Source organism: Macrosteles quadrilineatus, unplaced genomic scaffold, assembly GCF_028750875.1.
Source record: "Macrosteles quadrilineatus isolate MER2022 unplaced genomic scaffold, UCM_ALF_1.0 Scaffold_1__1_contigs__length_201487025, whole genome shotgun sequence".
NCBI lineage: Eukaryota > Metazoa > Arthropoda > Insecta > Hemiptera > Cicadellidae > Macrosteles > Macrosteles quadrilineatus.
Window position 1 is genome coordinate 174,803,681 of NW_026542594.1, and position 24,903 is coordinate 174,828,583.

General features: G+C 31.5%; 1 protein-coding gene across 1 annotated transcript; it reads left to right on the forward strand.

The window, feature by feature from the left end:
* Window positions 1-1,412: 1,412 nt before the first annotated feature.
* On the forward strand, window positions 1,413-24,903 carry LOC129002693 (uncharacterized). The gene is made up of 2 exons (XM_054430693.1): window positions 1,413-1,490; window positions 24,062-24,903. Exons 1-2 carry the CDS (start codon window positions 1,413-1,415, stop codon window positions 24,716-24,718), a joined length of 735 nt encoding a protein of 244 aa, XP_054286668.1. The 3' UTR covers window positions 24,719-24,903.

A 24,903-nucleotide genomic window follows, 5' to 3' on the forward strand; every position in this document is an offset into this window, starting at 1 on the left:
AGTTTGTTGGTTTATTTTTTGAATAATGTAATTACCTGTTAGTAAATATCAAAGATAAGGATAGTAAAACAAAGAAAAAACAATACATACCTGCTGGACGGATCTCCTCATGTTGAACTGTTGGTTGTAGTGGTGTTGTATATGGAGCTGATGATGGTCCTGGTATGGGTTCAGGCAATGGTTCTACTCTAGGCGCAGGTAGTAGGCATGCTACTGACGGCGTTGGAGCGTGAACCGTGCGTTGGTGACGTAGGAGGTTGCTCCGTCGATTGAATGCACGACCACAGTCGGGGCAGTTATGCAAATCGTTGACGTTGCAATGAACTGTCCTGACATGCTCAACAGCATGCTGTTTCAGCCTGAAGCTGCTGCTGCAAATGGCGCACACGTATGGTCGTTCTAGGACATTCTCCATAATCTGAATCATTGAAATGCGATTAGTGTACTGACTAAATAATCTATTTCCCACTACTATTGCACACAAATATTTTTCTGTTAGTACAACAGATAATTTTAATATGTGATGGAATATCTGTTTGTACACTACTAATACACCAAATGTAAATAAAAATCATTTAAATATAACAACCACTTTGAATACTAAATTTGATACGTTGTATGATACCTGGAGATGTATGTTACCTTACTAGTAATGCATAAAAATTTAAATATAATAATTACATAAAATACTTTATTTGTTAATTATATTATGTGATGAAGTCTCTGTTTCCGCACTACTAACTTACAAAATTGAAATGTAGTAATCACTTTGAATACTATCGTTGATAATTATAATACGTGATAAAATATCTGTTTCCACACTACTAATGTACAAAATGTAAATGTACAATCACTTTCAATAACATATTTTAAATATTTAATGTGAGGGTGGGAATGTTCCATTTCTCCACTACTAATGCATGAAATTCAAATGTAGTAATCACTTTAAATACTATCTTTGAAAATTAGTTGTATGGTATACTATTGTTTCCCACTACTACTTCACAAAACTAAAATGATTATTTTTATAAATATGATAATAAAATGCTTACATTTATCAATACTATTAAACGTAGTTTGAAATGTGATATTTAATAATCATACTTAGTTCACTTCTAAAAATGGTTTACACTTATAATGAAAAGAAAAATTGTTATTTAATAATAAAATACTTACAATAATTATTATTGTGATGATCCAATGATGACACAAAGCGCGAACTCGTGATGGATAAATTACTTGATTTAATAGAGTCACGAATACGTCTAATCACTGTGGTAGCTGGGAGCAGACTGGATAGAGATCGACGGGGGAGCGTGCGATGAGCGACTTGTTGCTATGCGGAGAACAAAACTGCTCTCTGATTGGTCAAAATAAGCTAACATCCTATTGGTGGTAAATAAGTGTGCGCTATGCGGAGAACAAAGAATACAAGGGAGGAGCGGGGGGCCGCTTGGAGCGCAGGTGTTGCGGAGCAGCTGCGGCTGACAGTGAGTGATGGTGTAGGGAGGGTTGGCTTGGAGACCTCCCACGATGCGTAGGGTGGTTCCAGACAACAAAGGATGACCTTGAACCTGCGCGATGGTGGTAGGGGTTAGCGACGGGGGTGGGGGTGGTGCCGGGGGTGGGGGTGGCGCCGGGGGCGGGGGCGTCGGGGGGCGGGGTGGCGTCGGGGTGGGGGTGGGGCGGGGGCGGGGGCGGCGTCGTGTGACGTCACACGCTCACACGCTCACTCACGCTCACTGCCGCCGGAGCCGCTAAATCCCTCTACTCGTATAGTACTCGTATCCTACTATAGTAAGGATATTAGAGAAAAATTACATATCTTTACTTAAGAAAATTATTATTTCCGTAGTATCACTTTGCGTACTTTTCACTTTATTTTTTTTTTCCAAAATATGCATAATGTAAAACTGCAATAGTCACTGTAGTCTTTATTTTAGTTTATACGAAATTCGAATGATTAGCTGCAAGATTTTTGATCACGTTACAGTTAACTTTTAGTTTCAAAACTGTTGGTAACGTATGTTTTTATCAATATTTATTTTCAATTCATCCTTAATACTTGAACATAGTCTATACCAAATACGCTCAGTAAATCTGTTTAAGTGTAACTTGAAGATTTGATGTATAGATCTTCATTCCATGGGATGTAGATGCTTTAGAAGTTATAGGACAAGATTATGCTAAGATTCTGCAAGATTATGATTATGCTCGGGTTCAAGTCCAGGCCACCAACAATGTTCATAGTTATTTAAAGGACGCCTATCGATGGTTTAAAGCTCCCATTTAGCCGTACGTTAACCCATTAAAAATAAAGCAAAACGTCTCACAGGCCACGAAAACATTCTCTCCGTGTCAGAAACTATTCAATATTGACATATATTATGTACCCTCAATGCTAAAACGCAGTACATGTCTTGTTAGTAAAAGCTTTGGGCCAACGTCTACCGCTACGTGCCATTTATGTAACAATACACAATCCCAATTATGATGTATGTTACACAGAACATAATGCGACCCAGTAATTGTATATCACACCAGTAATGTATACCATTTTACAAACTATCATTGGTTGGATTTACTTATCTTACTATCTTATCTTATCTTCTATCTTATGTTATCTCCTGGCTTATCATTTCTTCTATCTCGTCTTATATTATCTTCTATCTTTTATTATCGTTTGTATATTATCTTTATATCTTATCTTACTGATAAGAAGCGTGAATTGACACCGAAGATCAGTTGAGTGGCAGTGTTCTACTACTAGCAAATAAACACACCATACTAATTAATGCTAGTAAATTACCTAACCTAACCTACAAGCTAACCTAACCTAAGATTTTGTAATGTAACATTTCAAACTTGTAAACTTAGTGGTATTAGACCAATGTACAAAAACTAATACACCTAATTGAAACAAAAACCCAGTATCGAATAAAAACTGCAATAATTGTTAACAGCTAGATTAACCACAGCGATTTTTTTTACCAAAATCATCAATCTACTCCCACTATACATTCAAAGTTTTGTCAATTAGAAATGGTTTTCATTGGACACACACCAATCACTAACGTATTGTCCAACGCATATCACTGTAATTTTGCGTAAACAAATACGGTAATTGATAGCCAATATCAGGACAAAGAGCGATATTGCTGTAATTTGTGTTCTGACAGAACAATCTGCATCGTTTTAACGTTCTGGATGTAATAAATACTCGTTATTTCACTGTTTTGGGAAAATGTCCTCAATTGCAGGAGATAAATCAAATAATTCTGTTTCGATCTTAGATCTTATAAATACTTATATCATAAAGGGTTTAAGGACTTCGTCTCGAACTTAAAACCTATTTCGAGCCGGCAAAACCTAATTTTTGGCCCTAGGTACGAAATATACTATTACATGCTAAAAAAACTTATAATAAACAGTACATAAAATGTTAAAAAGGCTTAATGTACATTTATAACTGACTATAGATATTTTTACGGAACAGTACGTAAACCGTACATATATAATTGAATACAATAATGTGAGCGTGTATTTGATTTTATATAGCCCAAAATACAGACTTTTTCGGATGAGATTCTGCTGGTCTAATTTGGGAGGGAGAAGGGTTATGAAGAATCGGATGTTGATCTGATCCAAATTATATATACCTTGTCATTAAAATAATGTATAAAAGAAAGATTATTTAGCAAGGACCTATACCTTGTCATTAAAATAATGTATAAAAGAAAGATTATTTAGCAAGGACCTATACCTTGTCATTAAAATAATGTATAAAGGGAAGATTATTAAGCATTAGATTAACTCAACAAATATCTTCTTTGGTATTCTTTTGGTTAGGTAAATATTAAGCTATAAAGACTACATTACTAAACCATACTTTCCTAGAGTATGTAAACATAAAAATGTATTTACTCGGATGTAGAAATACAGTACTTTAGATCGGTCGTGTACACCAGGGAAAAGAACGTATGCATTTTACAAGATCAGTTTTTTATTGCTGAATAATAAAGTACACTCTGCATCAGCTAAGGGAAGTTGGGTGTTTTTATCTGTAAAGGAATCGGTAAGCAATACTTTGCAATGACGTAATACACGAAATATACTATGTGGAATTCTGTGGCAAAGGTCTTTTCATATTTTTTTGTTTACCAATAAAGAAAATTAGATGGGAAGTTTATAAATTAAATTTAAATATTGTTCAATACAATTAGAAGTAAAGAGAAATAGCACTTTTTTGTTTTCTTTATTTTAATAGTTCGAATTTTTATGCAAGAAAATGGAAGTGTTAATGTATTATTTACTGTCCAATTTCCTTGCGGATTTGTTGTTTTTGGAGAATTATCCATAATTAAGAAGAACTATTACCATGGCAGCCATAATTTAAAGCTCTAAAAAATAAATAATTGTATATATTGAAGCGTTGTTATACGTTGTGTAGTTACTGAAGAAAAAATTTAAAAGTTTTTCTTGACAACAACAAAACAATAATTCTTTACTTGTGTTATTTTTAATGAGGATAAGTAAACTGATACTTGTTTATGAATATGTTTTGGTCACAACTGGTAATCTTTGTACTAAACTATTAAAAAATTGTAACCAAAAATACCTTCTATGCAGCAGCAAACTAAAGTTAAGCGTAAACAATGTTTTTTCTCGAATTAAGAATCAATTTGATATGTTAGTATTTAGTAAGGGTCCAATCAGAAAAATTTAAATTCGCTTTCTCAGCAGGTTTGCTGCAACAGAGGTATTTTCATTTATAATGGTTTATTCAGTGAATGATCGGTAAAGGATGTCTGTGTTCATGTTGATTTCTTTAAACAATCCATTTACCCAATATTTGGACATGTTTTTTGTTGATTTGATACTATTTGATTTACTCTGCAATTTATCACTAAATCGTTGTTTTTAGTGTTTACTTTATTAGACAACTTAAACTGTCTATTTAATTTATTGTATTATAATTTACCGCCTCATAAAAAGCTTAGTTTCCTCGGAAATGTTTTCATTGCTCACGGAAAATGAAGCACACAAGCAAAAATTTAGTAATAAAGTTCTATTTAACTTATATTGAAATATGGGAATCTGCAACTTAATAACTTGTAGATAAACGAAATATTTCATACATAATTTCACTATGTTATCCTAATCAAATACTATGGCATAGTGGACTGGTGTTTCATATACACCCACTCTGAAATAAAGACGCAAAATGAGGAGTAACCTAACAGTCTGTAGAACTAAAACTTGTGATTTTCAGCTGTCAATTATTTGTACTTTCAAAACTCCTGTGTCGTTTTATAGATGATGGTATATATCATATGTATGAATTTAATTTTTTTATATTATTAATTAAGACTTTTTTAGTGATTTATTTTATTAAAATTAAAATTACATCCATTTGAAATTAACATTTTTTTTATGTTTTTTCCGTAAATACAAAAAAAAATTTATATTAAAAATAAATTTAGATTACTAAATTAATTTTGTATATGGATTCAAAACAAAAAAAACCAAAAGCGGATATCTTGCTAACTAAGTGTTTTACAAACAAATTAGTTTTTGATTTCAATTTTATTGTGAGAATCTAAACCTTTCCCTATTTTTGGGAATTACGGGACACTCAGCATACTGTATCTAGAAAAAAATACCTTATGGTTAAGAGTATGTTTTTTGTAATAGTTATCTCCCTCTACTAAAATTGTAGTCAAATATCTTATTTGTTTTATATAATTACAGATGAGTTAACATATAATAATAAAACTCGTAGTTTTCGTGTAATAGTAATATTTACCGTTTGTACAGAGAATCAATATTACTTGCCTTTGGTATAGATCTCATAATTTAATCAAGAACTATCAAGAGCTAAAAGCAGGCCTTGAAGTTGCATTCACTTTGAGTCCTTATATGAAAGTAATTTTCTTCAATTGCCATTAATGGTAGTGGTCGCTCTCAAAGACCAATTATTTCCATTTAGTCAATTTGGGGACGGAGTAACTTGAAAGTGTACCAATTATTGAAAGACATCAGAGTATTTTTTATTTGATATTATAAATAAATAGTCTACGACTTTTTTAATAATAGTTAATCATGTGTAATACTAACTACCGCTCACACTAAAAGAACTTTCCTTTAAACTGTACTCCATACTTATTTATTTTTATATATGTTCCATATGAACGACTATTTAGACGTTTTGACTTATATACGAACACGTTTTAATACATACTATTACCAAAATTAAAATTTATTTTAGGATTTACTCTTAGGGAAATCAGCTGGTATAGTGAAAGTGCACGTAGCTTTGATTCAAAGGCCACGGGTTCAAATCCTGTCAATCATATTTAGCTTTTAACTAACTATAAGTCGATTCCACGACCAGTAAACACCAGCAAGTCTAAAGTAATGAAAAATGGTTACTTAATAGACCATACTTCCTATAATGTAAAGACTTTGAATCATATTAGGAGATAAAGCGTATTTACATGCCAATTGTAATTGTAATAGTGTGCTCTATCAACACACAAAATGCAATGTGAAACGCAAATTGGATTTACTGATTGTTGAGGTGTTTCGTTGATTAATTTATAGATTTATGCATAAATTAGGTACATAGTAATGCTTTGAAAATTGAATTATCAATAATAAATAATTAATAACGCAATTGATGAATAGCTATGTATGTCGATAATTATAAAATTACTTCTCAGTTGCGCACTGTACATAGACTCACGCAATCAATACTTTTATTTATCTTATTCTTCTGGTATTAATCTGCAACATTTTTCTTCATACCTGATATACGTCCTCCACTAGTGTAAACGTGCTAGTTAGAAGCACAGGTATTGGGTTTTCAAAATAAAAATGTTGACATGACATTTAAAACAGGATAAAATATATAATTTATAGTTAGAGTATAAAGAGCTATGTTTGAACATTTTCTTTGAGCAGACGTACACCTGTAAAGGCAATTATTGAAGATGACAGCAAGTCGTTACTTATTATGAGTTATTAAAGGCAATGTAGAGCCAAATTAGGCACACAAATCAATAACTAATTGGCAATAACTACGTTCCTAACTAAATAACCAGCCGCCTCTGAAGGTTCAAATCATCTACTGCTATATTTGCGTTATGATTAATAATGATTTCTGAAATTTACAAATTACTATTAAATAGATTCTAGGTAAATTCATAGCCATACTTAGTAATTTAATTGTATATCAGAATGCATGTCTTCGTCGACCGGAGTGCTACCTAGTATTTTTTTCAACCCTGAGTAAACTTCGTTTTGAAATACCTGCTAATAAATAATTGATGCACTGAATACATTGCTATTGTATTTTTAAGACTTTCAAACATAATGAATTTCTTTGCATAACGTGTATCTATTTTATAAAAAGATTTTTTTTGTGCAGCAAATCGACCCCTAAGTATTTGTTTTTGTAGGTATATTGAATATAAATGTTAAGCTCTTATCTTCTAGATGTGCCGTTTGCGGGTTTGGATGATATCCCGTGAAAGCCCTTCGTCCTCTAGGCTTCTGTTGTCAATCATCTGAAAGCTGCTACAGTGCTGTTACATTGCGACAGCAGTTACTCAATTACTAGTTTATACTTAGGGGATTAGAGGTAGAAAACAAGTTTTTTCAAAAACATTTTTAGACTCAAGCTATGCATTTTTAACGTAGAATTCGGTTCTGTGATCGAAGTTGGTTGTTTACATTTAAAAAAGTCAACAACACAACTAACACAAAAGCAAATGTATAGCGGTCCACGCAAAAACCCAATAAGTTTTTTTGGTAAAAATTGCGATTACCTTTAAGAATGAATAAATAAATACCCACTCTCCTCCGACACCATTGTTTCTAAAACTGAGCTCAAAAGTAACGGTAATATATGGTGTTGCTCCCACGAGGTTAAGCTTATTTAGGCGTTCGAAGGCACTTTATATAACATATAAAAGTTTACTAGCTAGACAACAAGCTGTATGAACGTCATATAAATTTTAACAAATATTTTACTCCTCCACTTTTTTCCAACGATTTCATGTCATCGATATATCTTTTATCAGAAAAGTGAACAATATATTTTTACTTAAAGATATATCCTACACTCATCTCCATTAATACTTGGCTTAAAATACCTACTTTTTATGCTCATCATTTCATTGATAAGTATTAAGTATTAAGACATATTGCACTTATTTATTTAATGGATTTTATTAAATGTTAAGTCATTAATTTTTTGGTGCCCGTAAATTACACAACAGTGTTTTTTTTTTCTTTAATGAACGTAATTGACAAATAATAGATAATTTTTTTAATTAGTAACATAATTATTATTTAATGATATTTTAAGATAACTGTTTAACTTTTAATAACAGTTCTGGTTGTTTTAGTTACAAAACCCTGCTCTTCGTTTTTACCCTTTGAATACTGTATCATTTTCTTGCTTGTTACACTACATTATTTAAGACACATATTTTATTTTTAACCGTAGGGGACAAGAAAAATCTAATATTTCTGTTACCATTATTTTTCATTGCTGTACTTAACATAAGTAATAGCTATTTGAGTAAATTTAAGAGCCTGTGAATGACACACATATTTCAAAGATATTATTAAATTACTATAAATTAATTTTCGAGTACATTATAGTCCGTTTGAATTTCAATCATGAAACATACAAAACCTAATTTTTATCAAACACCACAAAATACTGCCTTTCAAAGGAAAGTATTGTGATAGCACAGAGTATAAAACGCACACCATTTGCTCGGGATAACGTATTGAAGTGTTCCCAGTTAGCCCTTAGATCTGACCCCTTTTACACAACAGCTGTGGTCGGAGAAGTTTATTTCGCTTTCTTTACTAAAATGAGAGGTACATTTTTCATCCATAGAATATTTTGTGACAGTAATATTAACCAAGTTTTCTAAACCAATACATTTATCCTGCCTTAACTTACGTGAAAATGGAATTCAGAATCGAATTAAATATAACAGTATTTATCTAGTAATAACAATGCAATAATTGTTAACAGCTAGATTAACCACCGCGATTGTTTAATCAAAACCATCGACCTACTCTCGTTATACATTCAAAGTTTTGTCAATTAGAAATGGTTTCCAGTAGACACACACCAATCACTAACATATTGTCCAACGCATATCACTGTAATTTCGCGTAAACAAATACGGTAATAGATAGGCAATATCAGGACAAAGAGCGATATTGCTGTTGTAATTTGTGTTCTGACAGACCAATCTGCATCGTTTTAACGTTCTGGATGTAATAAATACTCGTTATTTCACTGTTTTGGGAAAATGTCCTCAATTGCAGGAGATAAATCAAATAATTCTGTTTCGATCTTAGATCTTATAAATACTTATATCATAAAGGGTTTAAGGACTTCGTCTCGAACTTAAAACCTATTTCGAGCCGGCAAAACCTAATTTTTGGCCCTAGGTACGAAATATACTATTACATGCTAAAAAAACTTATAATAAACAGTACATAAAATGTTAACAAGGCTTAATGTACATTTATAACTGAGTATAGATATTTTTACGGAACAGTACGTAAAACGTACATATAATATTGAATATAATAATGTGAGCGTGTATTTGATTTTATATAGCACAAAATACAGACTTTTTCGGATAAAATTCTGCTGGTCTAATTTGGGAGGGAGTAGGGTTGTGAAGAATCGGATGTTGATCTGATCCAAATTATACCCAAACTTTCACCTATAAAAAAATGCTTGAATAAAATGCTAAAAAAAATACTGTGGTCCAGGACCTATACTTTGTCATTAAAATAATGTATAAAAGAAAGATTATTCAGCAAGGACCTATACCTCGTCATTAAAATAATGTATAAAGGAAAGATTATTCAGCATTAGATTAACTCAACAAATATCTTCTTTGGTATTCTTTTGGTTAGGTAAATATTAAGCTATAAAGACTACATTACTAAACCATACTTTCCTAAAGTATGTAAACATAAAAATGTATTTACTCGGATGTAGAAATACAGTACTTTAGATCGGTCGTGTACACCAGGGAAAAGAACGTATGCATTTTACAAGATCAGTTTTTTATTGCTGAATAATAAAGTACACTCTGCATCAGCTAAGGGAAGTTGGGTGTTTTTATCTGTAATGGAATCGCTAAGCAATACTTTGCTATGACGTAACACATGAAATATACTATTTGAAATTCTGTGGTGAAGGTCTTTTCATATTTTTTTGTTTACCAATAAAGAAAATTAGATGAGAAGTTTATAAATTAAATTAAAATATTGTTCAATACAACTAGAAGTAAAGAGAAATAGCACTTTTTTGTTTTCTTTATTTTAATAGTTCGAATTTTTATGCAAGAAAATGAAAGTGTATTATTTATTGTCCAATTTCCTTGCAGATTTGTTGTTTTTGGAGAATCATCCATATTGGGAAGAACTATTACCATGGCTGCCATAATTATTTAAAGCTCTAAAAAATAAATAATTGTATATATTGAAGCGTTGTTATACGTTGTGTTGTTACTGAAGAAAAAAATTTCAAAATTGATCTTGACACTACAACAACAAAACAATAATTCTTTACTTGTGTTATTCTTAAGGAGGATAAATAAACTGGTGCTTGTTCATGAATATGTTTTGGTCACAATTGGTAATTGGCACCAAACTATTATAAATGTTTATAAAAAAGTCCTTCCATGTAGCAATAAACTAAAGTTAAGCGTAAAAAAATGTTTTTCTCTTAAGAATCAATCTGATATGTTTGAGGAAATATTTAAGTAAGGGTCTAATTAGAAAAATTTAAATTTGCTTACTCAGCAGGTTTGCTGCGACGGAGGAATTTTCATTCATAATGGTTTATTCAATGAATGATTGATAAAAGTTGTCTTTGTTCATGTTGATTTCTTCAAATAATCAATTTACTCAATATTTGGTAATGTTTTTGGTGTTTTTAATTTTGTGTTGTACAGGTTGTCCTTTAAGTAAGTACAAAGTTTTTAAGATATGATTTTAAAACAAAAATCAGTGGATATCTCGCTAACAAAGATTTTTGTAAAAATTTTACTTTGTTTTCTTTTTACTCATTAAACCTATTTCGAAATCATTTTTACTTACGGGACACCCTATACATTTGTAAATTCATAATGACTTTTTAAAATGTTTAAAGAATTATGAGAAACAGTGTATGTCGTACAGACGTTTTGTTTTTATAACGGTATCAAAACGTTTCCAATCCATTTCTCAGATAAATTAGAAGTTATTATGGCAAACAAACCTTATTGTTCATGGACATGCACATAAAAATAGTCCAAAGAGTTTAAATGATCAATGGAGAGAATAAATTCCAGGTTTTTGTTCCTCTGTGTGACGTGTGCTACACGCCCCAGTTGGTGCTTTAACAAGTGTTTTTATACGTCCTACACATCGTTTGATCAGGCATGCATGTTAGTTCCGCATGAGTTCCATAGATAATTAGTAATAAAACGTCTTCTGCATTGTCTACAGATCATCCTGCTTTACCTTGCGTGTGGTACTGTACTGTATGCATTTTTATTATATAAGATTCCATTGTGTTAAGACTGGTGAGATTTAATTGCATTATACAAAGTGATTATAAAATCAGTAAAAGAATATTGTGCTCTCTAGGTCGAGAGGATACACAAACATCATATAAACATGGGTCTTAAATACGTAGTTCTCTGTTTTTCTGTGTGTTTGGGGTTTTTAATAAATGTATAACAATAATAAATGTATAGCTTTTGAACCCCTTGAATTATTGACTTCTAATTATAAAACTTTTATGGTTACAGATACTACCTATCCAAACAAAAAGTAGATTCCTGACTTGTACCAATGAAAGGTGACGGCTTTAAGAGATATTTATAATATATTTAAGACGAGTGATTTAAAAACAAATTACAAATACAAATATTTATTTTAGGAAATGTTATGACTAAGTTAACAGTGCTTGGACTTTTAAAAACGACTCGTAAGCAACTAATACATTCCAGTATGTTTTCTTCTTGTTAAAGAAATGTCAAACTTGAGTATTTGTAGAAAAAATTAATTTTTTGAAGATGAACAAAAAACCTATGAAATAAGTAAACAAAAAATATAAACTGAACCAAAACTCAGTTACGTATGCAAACACTGTCTTGTACAATATTTCTTCTGCTTTAATTTAACAAAAAGTATAAATTACGCAACAAGCTATTACTTTGGCTAATCAAATGTATTTTAGTGTCTCATTGTCGTCTATTGTTGTTTTCTTCTCATGTATGGTTTAAGACATATTTTTCTCCTTTGCTCGTTTTTGTATAATATGTTTTAGGCAGAGTATGAAATATAGCGCATTATATAGTTTGTCCAGTCATTCTATAGAATGTCCTTTGACACTATAGGTAAAGCATAAAATTCGCTACTGAACTGAACGACCTTTATAAGACTGTTGTATCATTGTTTAGCATTAACTTGTATAATTTGAACTAACGCTTACCATGTACAAAAAATTAAATTTTTCTTACAGATTTGCTAGATTTTTTATTCCTTTATTGACATTGGTAAATATAATGTAAAATTAACTAGCCTATTATAATCATAACAAAATAAATCAATAATCTTAAGTAAATGTGTTTTTTTTATATACAAACATCTTTATTATATATTTTACCTAATACCTGTGAGTGTGTATAACGCCTTTGCATTATACACAATGCCTAGTGAAATTGTATAAAATCCTAACGTTATAACCTCAACTCATACTTTGCCTCGAAGCTTCAGTTATTTTATAGAATGTGCACATGATATACTTTGCAACTAACATCTATATTAGGTTTTTATGGTATTTTAGTTGTATTTTAAAGGCCTAACATCTATACTCTAATAAATATGAGGTGTTTGTCTACCTTTCTATCACAAAAAAAAACAAAATTTTTTCAAGTCTAGCTATGATTAACATACAGAGGATTACCACTATAGACATTGTTTGGTTTAAAGTTCCACCTAGGACACTTTCCTAGTTGGGTCAACTACATGTTGATGCTATTGGTGTCAGAAAACGTGTATCGTTTCATAAACAATATTGATGCTAGCGTTTTTTTTTAAGAATATTTAAGTAAAATTTTTAATTTTAAGTACTCATACGCTTTCGCGAATCCTGTATTATCCCATTAATGGATATCCGAGTATAAAGAAAATATAATTAAAAACAGTTAGTAAAGGTACCAAACCCCCCCAAAAAAAACGATTTTGGCGAAGTTCTATTGTTTATACTCAATATTAAATTGTTGTACGAAATAATGACTAGGCTTAACAAGTGTATGATAAAAATAGGCACTAAAAATTAAAACTTGATTCTGATTCGCGAGGTTCAAGATTTATTTATTAGAATGTTTTATTTAGCATAATTTTGTAGTGTAAATAGAATATTTATGTGTATATTTTACTGTGCACACGTAATATAGAACTACTTTTAACAAATTTCTTGGTAAAAGAATCATTATTTAATATTGGAATTTATTTGATGTGAATGATATTTTTATGTTTCTAACCCCATGCGTGATTCCAATTTTGATAATTACTGTCCGGTTTCAGTTCCTACCTATGATTTACCAACATTCTGTATATTTCAAACTCTAGAAAGTTCCATATGTAATATATTCAATGTTTATAATTTATTGTCTTAAAATAAAATTTGCTACTAGATTACAATTTAGTTTCGTTTCAGACAAATACTTATTGCAATTAAAATGGTTTTTGGTTAACATGTAAACCAATTAAAGTCTTCAACATAAACTTCTCCAAACAAACGCAACCATAAGATCTGAATTGTAGCCTATTGACCTAGTAAGCCTACATACTCAATAACACACAGACAAATGCCGGGATCGTAGGGTTCCCAGTACAGGTAGAAAGTGTAAGAGGAAAATCAGTGACATAACAACGGCTATAAGTGTGGCCGAGAGACTGGACCAGGCACAGTGACTAGTGACCACCTCAGGATGACATCAGCTGGAGTATCGGTGCTGGTGAGTGACTAAACTACAAACCTTAAATACTTTATATATGTTACATTGATCAAAATACAAACCTACAACACTTCATATACGCTACATTCATCACACTACGATCCTAAAACACTTGACATGTTGCATTTATCGAACTACAAACTTACATGACTCCATTTATGCTACATTTATCAAACTACAAACCTACAGCACTACACTTGATACATGTTACATATAGAAAAGAACAAACCTAGTACAATATGAAACATGTTGCATTGATCAAACTACAAACCTCAAACATTTTATATATGTTAAATGTATCAAATTATAAACCTGCAAAACTACAACACCTGATATGTGTTATATTTCTTAAACTACAAACCTACCACACTTGATACGTGTTATGTTTTTATCAAACTACAAATCTACAACACTTTATATATGTTACATTGATCAAAATACAAACGTACAACATTATATGTTACATTTTAAAACTACAACCTACACCACTTAATATACCTACGATACATTATCCAATGAAACCTTCAACACTTGATATATGTTACATTTATCAAACTAAACAACTTCAATGCATGACATCTGCTATATTTATCAACTAAAACAGTTATCAATCTACAAACTTACAAAAATTATACATGTTATGTTTGTCATACTAAAATCCTACACCCTTGATCAATGTTACATCCATCACACAACATTCTTACAACACTTGATATGTTTTCTATCACTACAAAACAAAACTACAAACCTAGAACACTTGATACATGTTGCATTAATCAAACTACAACCCTACTACTCTTGATAAATGTTACATCTATCACACAATATTCCTACAATACTTGATATGTTTTACATTTATCAAACTACAAACATAGAACACTTAATACATATTTCATTAACAAAACTACAAACCTAAAACCCTTGCTGCAAACCTACAACAATTTATTAATACCAGTTTTATTTATCAAACTACAAACCTACAAAACTTGACATATCTTGCATTGATCAAAATACAAACCTACTACAGTTGATGCATGCTGAACGTATCAAACTACAAACCTACAACATTTGATATAGTTACATTTATCACAATTCCAACCGACAACACTTGTCATGTTACATTCTCAAACTACAAACCTACACTACTTAATATAACTATTTATCAAATCACAAACCTTTAACACTTGATACATGTCATATTTATCGAACTACAAACTTACAACACTTATATGTTACATTTATCAAACTACAACCATTAAAAATACTCACTGTATACATTATACTCTGCACTTTATATATCCTTTGTAGTTTTTAATACACTATACCAAAAATTCTCTCGACATGCATAATTTGTGATGCATTAACCTTAAAAATAATTTTTGCTGTAAACATGTTTAATGATAAGCTACACACACAAACTACTGAAACGACCAGAGTATAAATGATAAATTACAAATCATTTTCATTATTTAGTGTAATTAATAAACCAAACAAAAAACTAATATATTTTCACTATATGCGTCATATTCGATACTTTACACTCATAAAATACAATTAACTACAAAATAAATGATGAGCTACAATCCCCACGAACATACAAAAATAAAATTACACATTACACATTATGTACATGTGGTGTAAACACGCACAAATACCTAAAATATCGTCAGTTTATGGAAGTAATTATGAAACATAATACCAATGTTTATATCAATTTTTATACACATGGAAAGTACTTCGAACACTACATCATGTCTTACCATACTCCTCATATATCTGAAGTATATTAATTTTTAAGTTTGATTCGTCAAAATTATTATTTTCACGAACTAACTTCAAGTATCGAAAACTTTATATATTTGGCAATTAAAAGCTATTTCATTTACACTAAAGGACAGATTAGGTTTTTATTTCCGAAATGTTTAAGCTGATTATTGCATATTGCTTTTTTCACATGTTTAGTCCATTAGTCCGGGTTTTAAGGACAATTTGTAATAGCTTCTTTGACCAATCCATGTTCTTTGTTTCGTTTGGGATTTGTGATAATTTCAGTTAGGTAGTCCATCATTAACCAGGACAGGTTACGCCGTTGTAAATACACCTCACTAACAGATTCATCATGAAAAAATTGTTGAATTAATGTTATACAATTTTAAATGGACTTTATTGACAATAGGTCTAGGGAGCTTTTCGAAATGTATTGTGGTCGGAAACCCCCTTTAAGGGGAAGAACTCATAAAGGTTGAATTGTTGGAAGTAGTGTAATTCAGAGATATTATCTTTGCTTGCTTGAATTCATCAAAAAACTCATTTACTATAGTAAAAATCTTAATCAAAATTAAAGATTAAATGTTCTATATGCAAATAGATATGTTAATTATATATTGCACGCCAATAAACAAATTGTAAAAATTCTTATATACAAGATGGAGCACTTTAATAACTCCTTATAAAAATCCTTATTTGAAAGATGTTTTAATGTTTGAAAAAATCCAATAATTATTTATTACAGGGCGTGTGATTAAAAGAAAAAGTATCTAATTAGCTAACTTTCATAACATTAACTGGGTACAGTTTCATAACTGGGCTATGCTAATATTGATTGAAACTATCGAATTGAAAATATTGATTAATAATCGATATTTTTAAATATATCTATTATGAAATAAAACTATCATAACATAACCTAACCAACCAAACTTGCTGATGGTGGAAAAAAATCGCAAGAAGGTTTACTAATCGAATCGATAGTTTCAATCGATATTAGCATAGCCCAGTTAAGAAACTGTACACGGGGTAATGAAAATTAATATATGAATTAATATACTAAACTTTGGTTTTATAATGTTATAAAAGGTATGTTCTTCAATCCAAGAATCCTAATTGTAGCTATATAACAGTTAAATTGTGTACTTTGTTAACACGTTAGAAACTACGTGTGTGGGTTTTAGATATTAACGCATTTCCAAAATCATTATCTTCAATAATATTAGAAAAAAAAATCTTCAACCCATCTACCTTTCACCTAAAAAAATCGATATACTTATTCATCAACATAAGTGAAATTTTATTTTAATTTGTTTTATACTACACTGAGGTATATTTTATTCTAGTAGTATATGAATACATTAAATCACAACAGCTTTGAAGATTGAAAAGGTAAGATCAAAAGACATTCAACTGATTCAGGGTTTAAAGAGTTTCACAAATCTTGATTCAGCGTTTCAAATGAGCGACGTTTAGAAACTCAAAACCGTTGACGTTTTCATCATTACGTGACTTCATTAGTTTTGCCCGTTTTGTTTTGCGTTTTAATATTTGAGTTTTCTTCCTCTTGTTCCTTGTGCTTTATCCTTGCTTAAAAACAGGATGAAGACGCAGTGGAGTATATATTATTCAGCAAATCCGTTATCTAATACAGTAAAACATATAATCAACAGATAAAAACAGATAAGAACATTAAGAAGGTAAAAAAGATTTTAAGCTGTTACAAGTCTAAATAATATGAAAATCAAGAATGCACAATTTTTAAAAACGTTTTGTAAGCAAGATACACCCTATTTTTTTATAATTTATATCTTTTTAACTATTAAATAAATATTTATGACATTTATTTGTTACGATTTGAAGTAGCAATACACTATATGGAGAGATATAATCATAAGAAATTTTTTTTTTCAAATGATGGCAATTTTGGTTATCATAACTTAAATTACTAAAAAAGTAGCCATTTAGTTTCAAAAGTAAAATAATTCAAAATGGGTCGCGTCCAGACAAGCTTAGTCTTTTCAGAAAACCTATCCTTAAATATGTTGAAATCACTTAAGCCTAAGATATTCCCTAAATAAAATAACTTAAATACATGTTTTCAATGGGGTAATTATTAATTGGGTGGATTAATTAACATAGGTATCATAAAATAAGCATAGTAAATGTGATTTTCCATATTTTTCTAGAGGAGACCAATCGGTTTTTACTTACAACACCCTTAACTTACAGCTCTGAAAGCCGGGGAATATATATCTTACAATTATCACGGGCTAACCAATTTAAGGGCTTTACGTGAAATGTGGGGTTCCCTATTATGCTTAGCACAATTTTCATCTATTGTTTTAAAATAAGAATAAGGTCCAGTCGTATCATATTCTCAATTTAATCGGATTGTTATTTCTATAGCACGCATATGACCAGAACTTATAATAAAAATATTTCAAATATTTAAATATCGTAATGATGTTTAGTTTTGAATAGGTTAGAGGGAAAACTAAATATATTGTGTTACATAATATGTTTATTGTAAAAGCTGCATATTTTAAATTTGTATGATACTAACATATTTATATATGTGTAACGTTTGCATACATTTATTCTATTAGAAAAATTAAATTATAAATTCTCTTGATGAAGATTTTTAAGTTGTACATTGACTTGTTCTGAAAATTCAAAAAAGTGAACATAAGAGGTAATGTTTAGGGAATGGATGTTTTCAAAAAATTGTATTTATTTCTGTACTAATAATTCAGAAACGTGTATTTTTGTCTATTTTCACTAACGCAAAAAACACTGAGCTAATTTAGCTGAAACAATATTTGTTTCAATTAAAAAATTGTTGAATACATTGAATGTATCCTATGTAACATAGGTAGTTTTACTAAAGGTCTATCTAGTATAGTTATTAGCCTAGAGCTTTAAGAGTTTAGAAGGATAAAGCTAAAAGTTTAAAATAAGTAAATATAATGCATTTTTCTATGATCAGTTACGATATAAGATACAAACAAAACCATATAATCCTACAGTCTTATTCACTCGCGAAGTAAATAAATTTCATCCATTTCAATCGTAACAATATTCATTTCTCACAGTGGGCAGTCAACTATGTAAAGACTTGAAACGAACCGACTGTGAAATTCAACCAGAACAGATCACTTTACACAGTTTAGGATAAACAGTTATAGTGAAGTTCGTTGAGAAACTGGTCCCATACGTTTCACCACAATGACGTAACTATTATAGTTACGGTGGACCCGATCAGCTGATCGGCTGACAATATGTGAATAAAGCGGTGTTCTCGGTCCACTGATCAACAAAAGATCAGCTGATCGCTTACAAAACGCACATTGTACCGATTGTACGTTCTAAAACGTGCTTCAATGCACCTGAACAACACTGCAGCCTTTGCATAAGTCGGTTTTTACCTGGGAAATCGGAGGAAAGGTTACATTTTGGAGGTTACACAAGAATTGACCTATACTTATTTAGAATATATTTTACTTGCAATCAGTTTTGTTCTTTACAAGTTGGGACTTTTAAAATTTAGTAATTTTCAGATATATGTCAAATTAACTTCCCTTAGAATCTTGGAATAAACTTACTAGTGAACTTCAGCATCACACGATAAATTAAATAATTATTTTAACTATGCATTTACACAGAAAAGTTGTGTCCCTTGAATTAAATAGATTTTAGTGAGGACCTTAAGTATATTTATGTCCAAGTACGTTATTTTATCTATATATAAGGCAATTATGGATCAAGAACTTTTGAGAAAACCGTAAGCCGCACACCTATCAGCCACATAATGTGAAACATCCATGAAAAATATCAGTTAAGCCTTCCCTAAGAGCACAAAATTTATTAAAGGGCTGTATTTAATCACTTTAAAATATTGAAGATGTATCAGCTGATGGATTTGTTTTAATTTATTGTTTCTGTGTTTACTAGTATTTCCCTCAGTTAATCTTTCGATTCTCATTACAGCCTGATGTACACAACAATAAAGCTATTAGTTTTGATTCTGCCACACAGTTGTATGCAAGTTCAAAGGAGATTGTATTAAAATAAGCAATAAGTATGATTAAGATTTGTTTGTATTATTTTTATAGTAAGCGTGAGTAACTGATTTTTAGAATATATTTAAAGATCTACGTTATTCTCTTAAGTATTCTGGCCCCTTTGCATTGCACTTGCAGAATAACTAGCAATCCTTTAAGTCATTATATTTTACGCCACACTACAATGTTTTGACGAACTTCCCACGCAAGGATTTAGTCCAGAAAACAGCTGTTTGCCTCCAGCTTAATCGAATGGGGTTTCATTCCGTACTACTATTGAGGTATATATAGTCAATGGTACTACTGTACCGTCATGTTTTTACCGGATACCAACCAGTTGATTACATTAGGAAACGAGTGGTTATAAGCAAAAACATTATGAGTAGTGATTGTTAGTCCTTTAGTCGGTGGGTATATATAATGATTTTTTATTGTTATGTTAGCTTAGAGTGGTATGGCGTAAAATATCGTACGTCACTCGTCCAAAATGTGTTTACCCGACTCGTATGGTAATCCCGCACTCGACTTCGTCTCGCACGGGAACGACCACACTAGTCCGGTAAAAAACTATTTTTAGGACTAGTAACGTAATAAACTATTACTGGCCATCTTTGGATGATCTGCACCTAATTATAACCATGAATTGTTATTGCAATGATTTAAATTTAAATTCTTTGTTTAAGAAGAATATCACAACCAAGAAATAACATATTAAAAAGCTTAAAATGCTAAAATTTCTAGTTTACATATGAATAAAACTACTACTTATAATGAGGTTAATACCAAAAACACTAAGAATATCTTGATGTATAAACTTAATATTACAAGTGCTATTTTGATCAATTCATGCAACACAATCATGCAGGGCATTACTTATGATTATGACAAGATATGGTTATGCTTGTATCATATTGAGCCGTTATACAACCCCATTATCGCATGTATTATGATGATTACAAGATCGCAATTGTTCCCGATTCGCCTCGGAGCCGCAGACTACTCGGTGGGGAGCCGTCATTACAAGATAATTATGTAATAGAATCCCTAACGAGCGATCTACCCAGCGTGCTGACGTGTGGGGGGCCAAATTTTAAAATCGAGTGTCTTAAAAGGTTAGTAATCGGTTGATTTACTGGTTTGATACGAAGAAAGCCAGCTGTTTGATGTTTCAAAATGGAATTACCTGATCTCAAACTCAGTGCTTTAAATACATAGTACTCTCCCCAGGAGTTGTCACCAGTGTTTTAATCAAAATCGTTGTAGTTGATGTGAGCCGACAGATTGTGCTTATCTAAATAGGCTAATAACTGTCGAACATACGAACTTTTTTAACATATTCAAACTAATAATAACCCAGCCACAGCAAACCTGCAGAATTATTAAATTTCCATTTGCCTGATTGGATTCACACTAAAATGTATCCTTAAAAAGATCACATTCATTCTTTATTTAAATATAATTACTTTTACGAGTACTTAGGTTTGCTGCAACAGGGAGGGCAAAAGTGTACGAATGGTGTTTTTGGCCTCTAGGGACCTCAAAACGAAAAAGTAAATCGGTCCCGGGTCCCGGTCTTACAATGAGTACTACGGTAATAGCTTATTCCCTATATGAAAAATTCGCTAAAATTACTTTATAGTGAGCTATAGAAAGTGTCCAACCAACCTTGTCAGAAACAATAAATAATGTAAAAAGTTTAATTCTATACACTAGTGCATTCTGTTTCCGGATCACACAACTATGTTCTTTTCTTTAAAAAATATTGTTGACAGCTGGTCCATATGGTCTACTTTAGTATCCAATAGCATTGATTATACACGTCAATGGTCGATTGTACTGGTTATAGAAACATATGCCTTTAGGCAGTAAAAGTGCCAAACATTTTACTCTATACCTTACCTCTATCCTACACTGTTTCAGTAAACCATGGTGTGCTAAACCACGCGTAAGAGGTCAAAATTTAAACATATTCTCATATTGATTTATTTTCTTATACGGAGTTTCCCGTAAGTAAGTACAAAGAATTTCGGAATAGGTTTAATCGGTCAAAATAAAACGAAAATAAAGAATAATAAAAGTTTTATAAAAACGTACCTCTTTAGTGTGATATTCACAATTTTGTTTTTTGCATTTTAAATTTATAAATGGTATTAAAATATACTTTTTAAGATATCTTTAAGAAATTGGGTATACAATGTTATAAGTTTATATTTATTTATTTATTTACTCATTTATTTCATACGGAATCACCATTATTACAATAATATATGCATTGGCAGATTGCACTGTTTTCCATGAAAATATGATAACATTAACAAAATGATTTTAAAAAATAGCATTATACAATAATTTTTAAGAATAGCACTAACAAAAATAACGTGAATCAAACAAGAACAGTGAGGTGAAAGTTTAACCAGGTACTTATGCAAATGCAAGAGTTGATTTGGCAACAGGTCAATAGAACATGGTAATATGCAACAACAATAAAAGGAGTTTAATATTATACTTCATACAAAAAACTTTAATTATTTGATGATGGTCATTTAAATTTTTAAATCTTAAATAAAAAAAAAATGGAATGACAAACTTGAGCACTTTAAAATGTATTTCTACCTTCTTCGGTATAGAGTTTTTTTTTTACTAGCTACTTATTTTTACCATTCCTCTTATTTCAATTTTAAAACTTACCTAAAGTTTACTTTTTTCGAGATAATACCTAAACTTTTCTCGTATAGTATCAGTAGAATAATAATTGCATATTTCCCATATACCAACTAAGCTATACAAGATTGAAGGATTTTTGAGTATATTTCACATTTCTGACTACTAAAACAGTATCAGAACCTTGGATCCGTCCCTGTCTTCAGTTGGGAATGAACCTTTAACATTAGTTATCAAAACGAGGAAATTCTGGGAATCACAATTAGCCTTATGACTCATACATCACCAAATATAAACTAAACAAAGAACATTAATTACTTAAAATTAATTAGGTGAATGGGTTTCAAAGTATTCTTAGGAGCTTCGAATCAAAGAGTTTTTTTTTTCAATTTCTATAAATCCATAAATATCTATGTCCAATTTTTTCTTTCGAGAGTTAAACACCAAGCTACAATTACCATTTTGAAGCTAATTGCTTTCTTAATTATATTCACGCTGCTATATTCGCCTTTTGTACACATAGAGCTTCCTTGTTCTATTTTCATACTCAACACCCAACCACGCTTTACCATGTCAGAAACGGTAATAAAGTATATCACGACTTTCGCTAATTGAATTGTCACAAAACACGCAGTTAATCTTCCTTGAACGTAATGGAGATCGAAAGGTGTTTTCCCGTAACAAGAAACAAGAAGCATCGCCTCGATCAGTCACGCCCTCGTACCGTTGGTAATCGAAATCGAGTGTTTTGCAATCGTTCGTCTTCACTTTCAGACAAATACGACGTGCCATCAGTTATGGTATTATCTTGACACCTACTGCCTCGTTTGCCAGATGTTTGAATAAATTGTGTCATAAAAGAGATATACGTTTTCTCTATTGGCATATTCAAAGTACATAATCAACTTTTCTTTCTACTGGTTGGAATTATATCCATTTGAAAATAGTTCCTAAAAATAATGTTAATATTTGATACTTGATAATCGGTTGAGGTTTTTCACTATTTATTATTTTTGGCCTTGTTAGTTAAACATCCAGATTAACAACAAAACTTTCATGGACTTTATTTTAAAACATTCACAAAATTACTAGTAAGGTAGAGTATTCATTACTTAAGATTATTTTAAATCTATAGTTTGTGATGCACGAATTTTAGTGTTACATTTTTTGAAAAAGTTATGTTTACTAAATTAGTTGTAATTGGAAATCTGTTGTGGATACATAAACAATATATTTATTTGATAACAACTGTCCACGTATATTTAGTTTTATAAGTCGAAGGAACACGTCAAAATTGCACGCCTTGATAATTTTTAACTGTTCCAGGTGGTGTTGAGCTTTTAAGTTTGGTAAAAGTCAATACATGAGGCTACTGTCATTTTTAAAATGTGTTAAAGGTTTACCACATCGCAATTTAAATTGTGTTTGTGTTATACTTAATTAATTTCCCATTCCATTACTTTAACAAAAATGATAAAGGTGTTTAAATAATTTAATATTTAATTGCAGGTAGCCTGGTGCCTTCTAGCAGTGACCCACGCGCGCCCGGAACCTCCGATCTTCACTGACGATTACAACGACAACAACTTCCACGGGGGCAACACCGTCGTGCTCCTGGGAGGGAACGGCCACGGGGGAGGCGGCTACGATGGCAACTTTGGGGGAAACTTCGGAGGCCACACCGGTGGAGGTGGTGGTGGGGGCTACGAGCAGTCACCAGTCATCCAAAAACACATCTATGTACACATCCCTCCGCCAGAGCGGGAGCAATCCGCGCCGCAGAAAGTAATTCCTCCGCCACCCCCGAAGAAGCATTACAAAATAGTGTTCATCAAGGCACCTTCTGTCCCAGCGCAGCAGGCTCCGGTTATTCCAGCTCCCCAGCAGGACCAGGAGAAAACTCTTATTTACGTGTTGCATAAACACCCTGCGGACTCTCCTGCGATTGTCATCCCTACTCCAGCACCCACTACTCCTTCCAAACCGGAGGTGTACTTCATCAGGTACAAGACTCAGAAGGAGTTGTCCCCAAGCTCGACAGTTGGGCCTCACTACTCCAGCACGTTCGGACCTGTTAGCAGCACCCACGGTCATCTTGGATCCACAGCTGTCAGTATAGTGCCTCGTCCCAGCCCGTCCTACAGCACCACGGCCTCCTACCACTGATTTCAGACATTGATTTTTGATTGAAGTATATCCCTTTCCACTGTCCAAGATGTAGCCAGTTTTTAATGAAAATGAGATTAGTTTAGTTGAGCTAATGGAACAGTGTGCTAATGCCAAAAGTCGAGTATGCACACCAAACAACTTAGTAAAAGCTATAGCATATATTATGCCACATAAGCTATCCC

Coding starts and splice junctions, on each gene's coding strand:
- LOC129002693 (XM_054430693.1), top strand. CDS start 1,413: ATGCGGAGAACAAAGAATACAAGGGAGGAGCGGGGGGCCGCTTGGAGC. Junction 1,491..24,061: donor CGGAGCAGCTGCGGCTGACA/GTGAGTGATGGT, acceptor ATTTAATTGCAG/GTAGCCTGGTGCCTTCTAGC.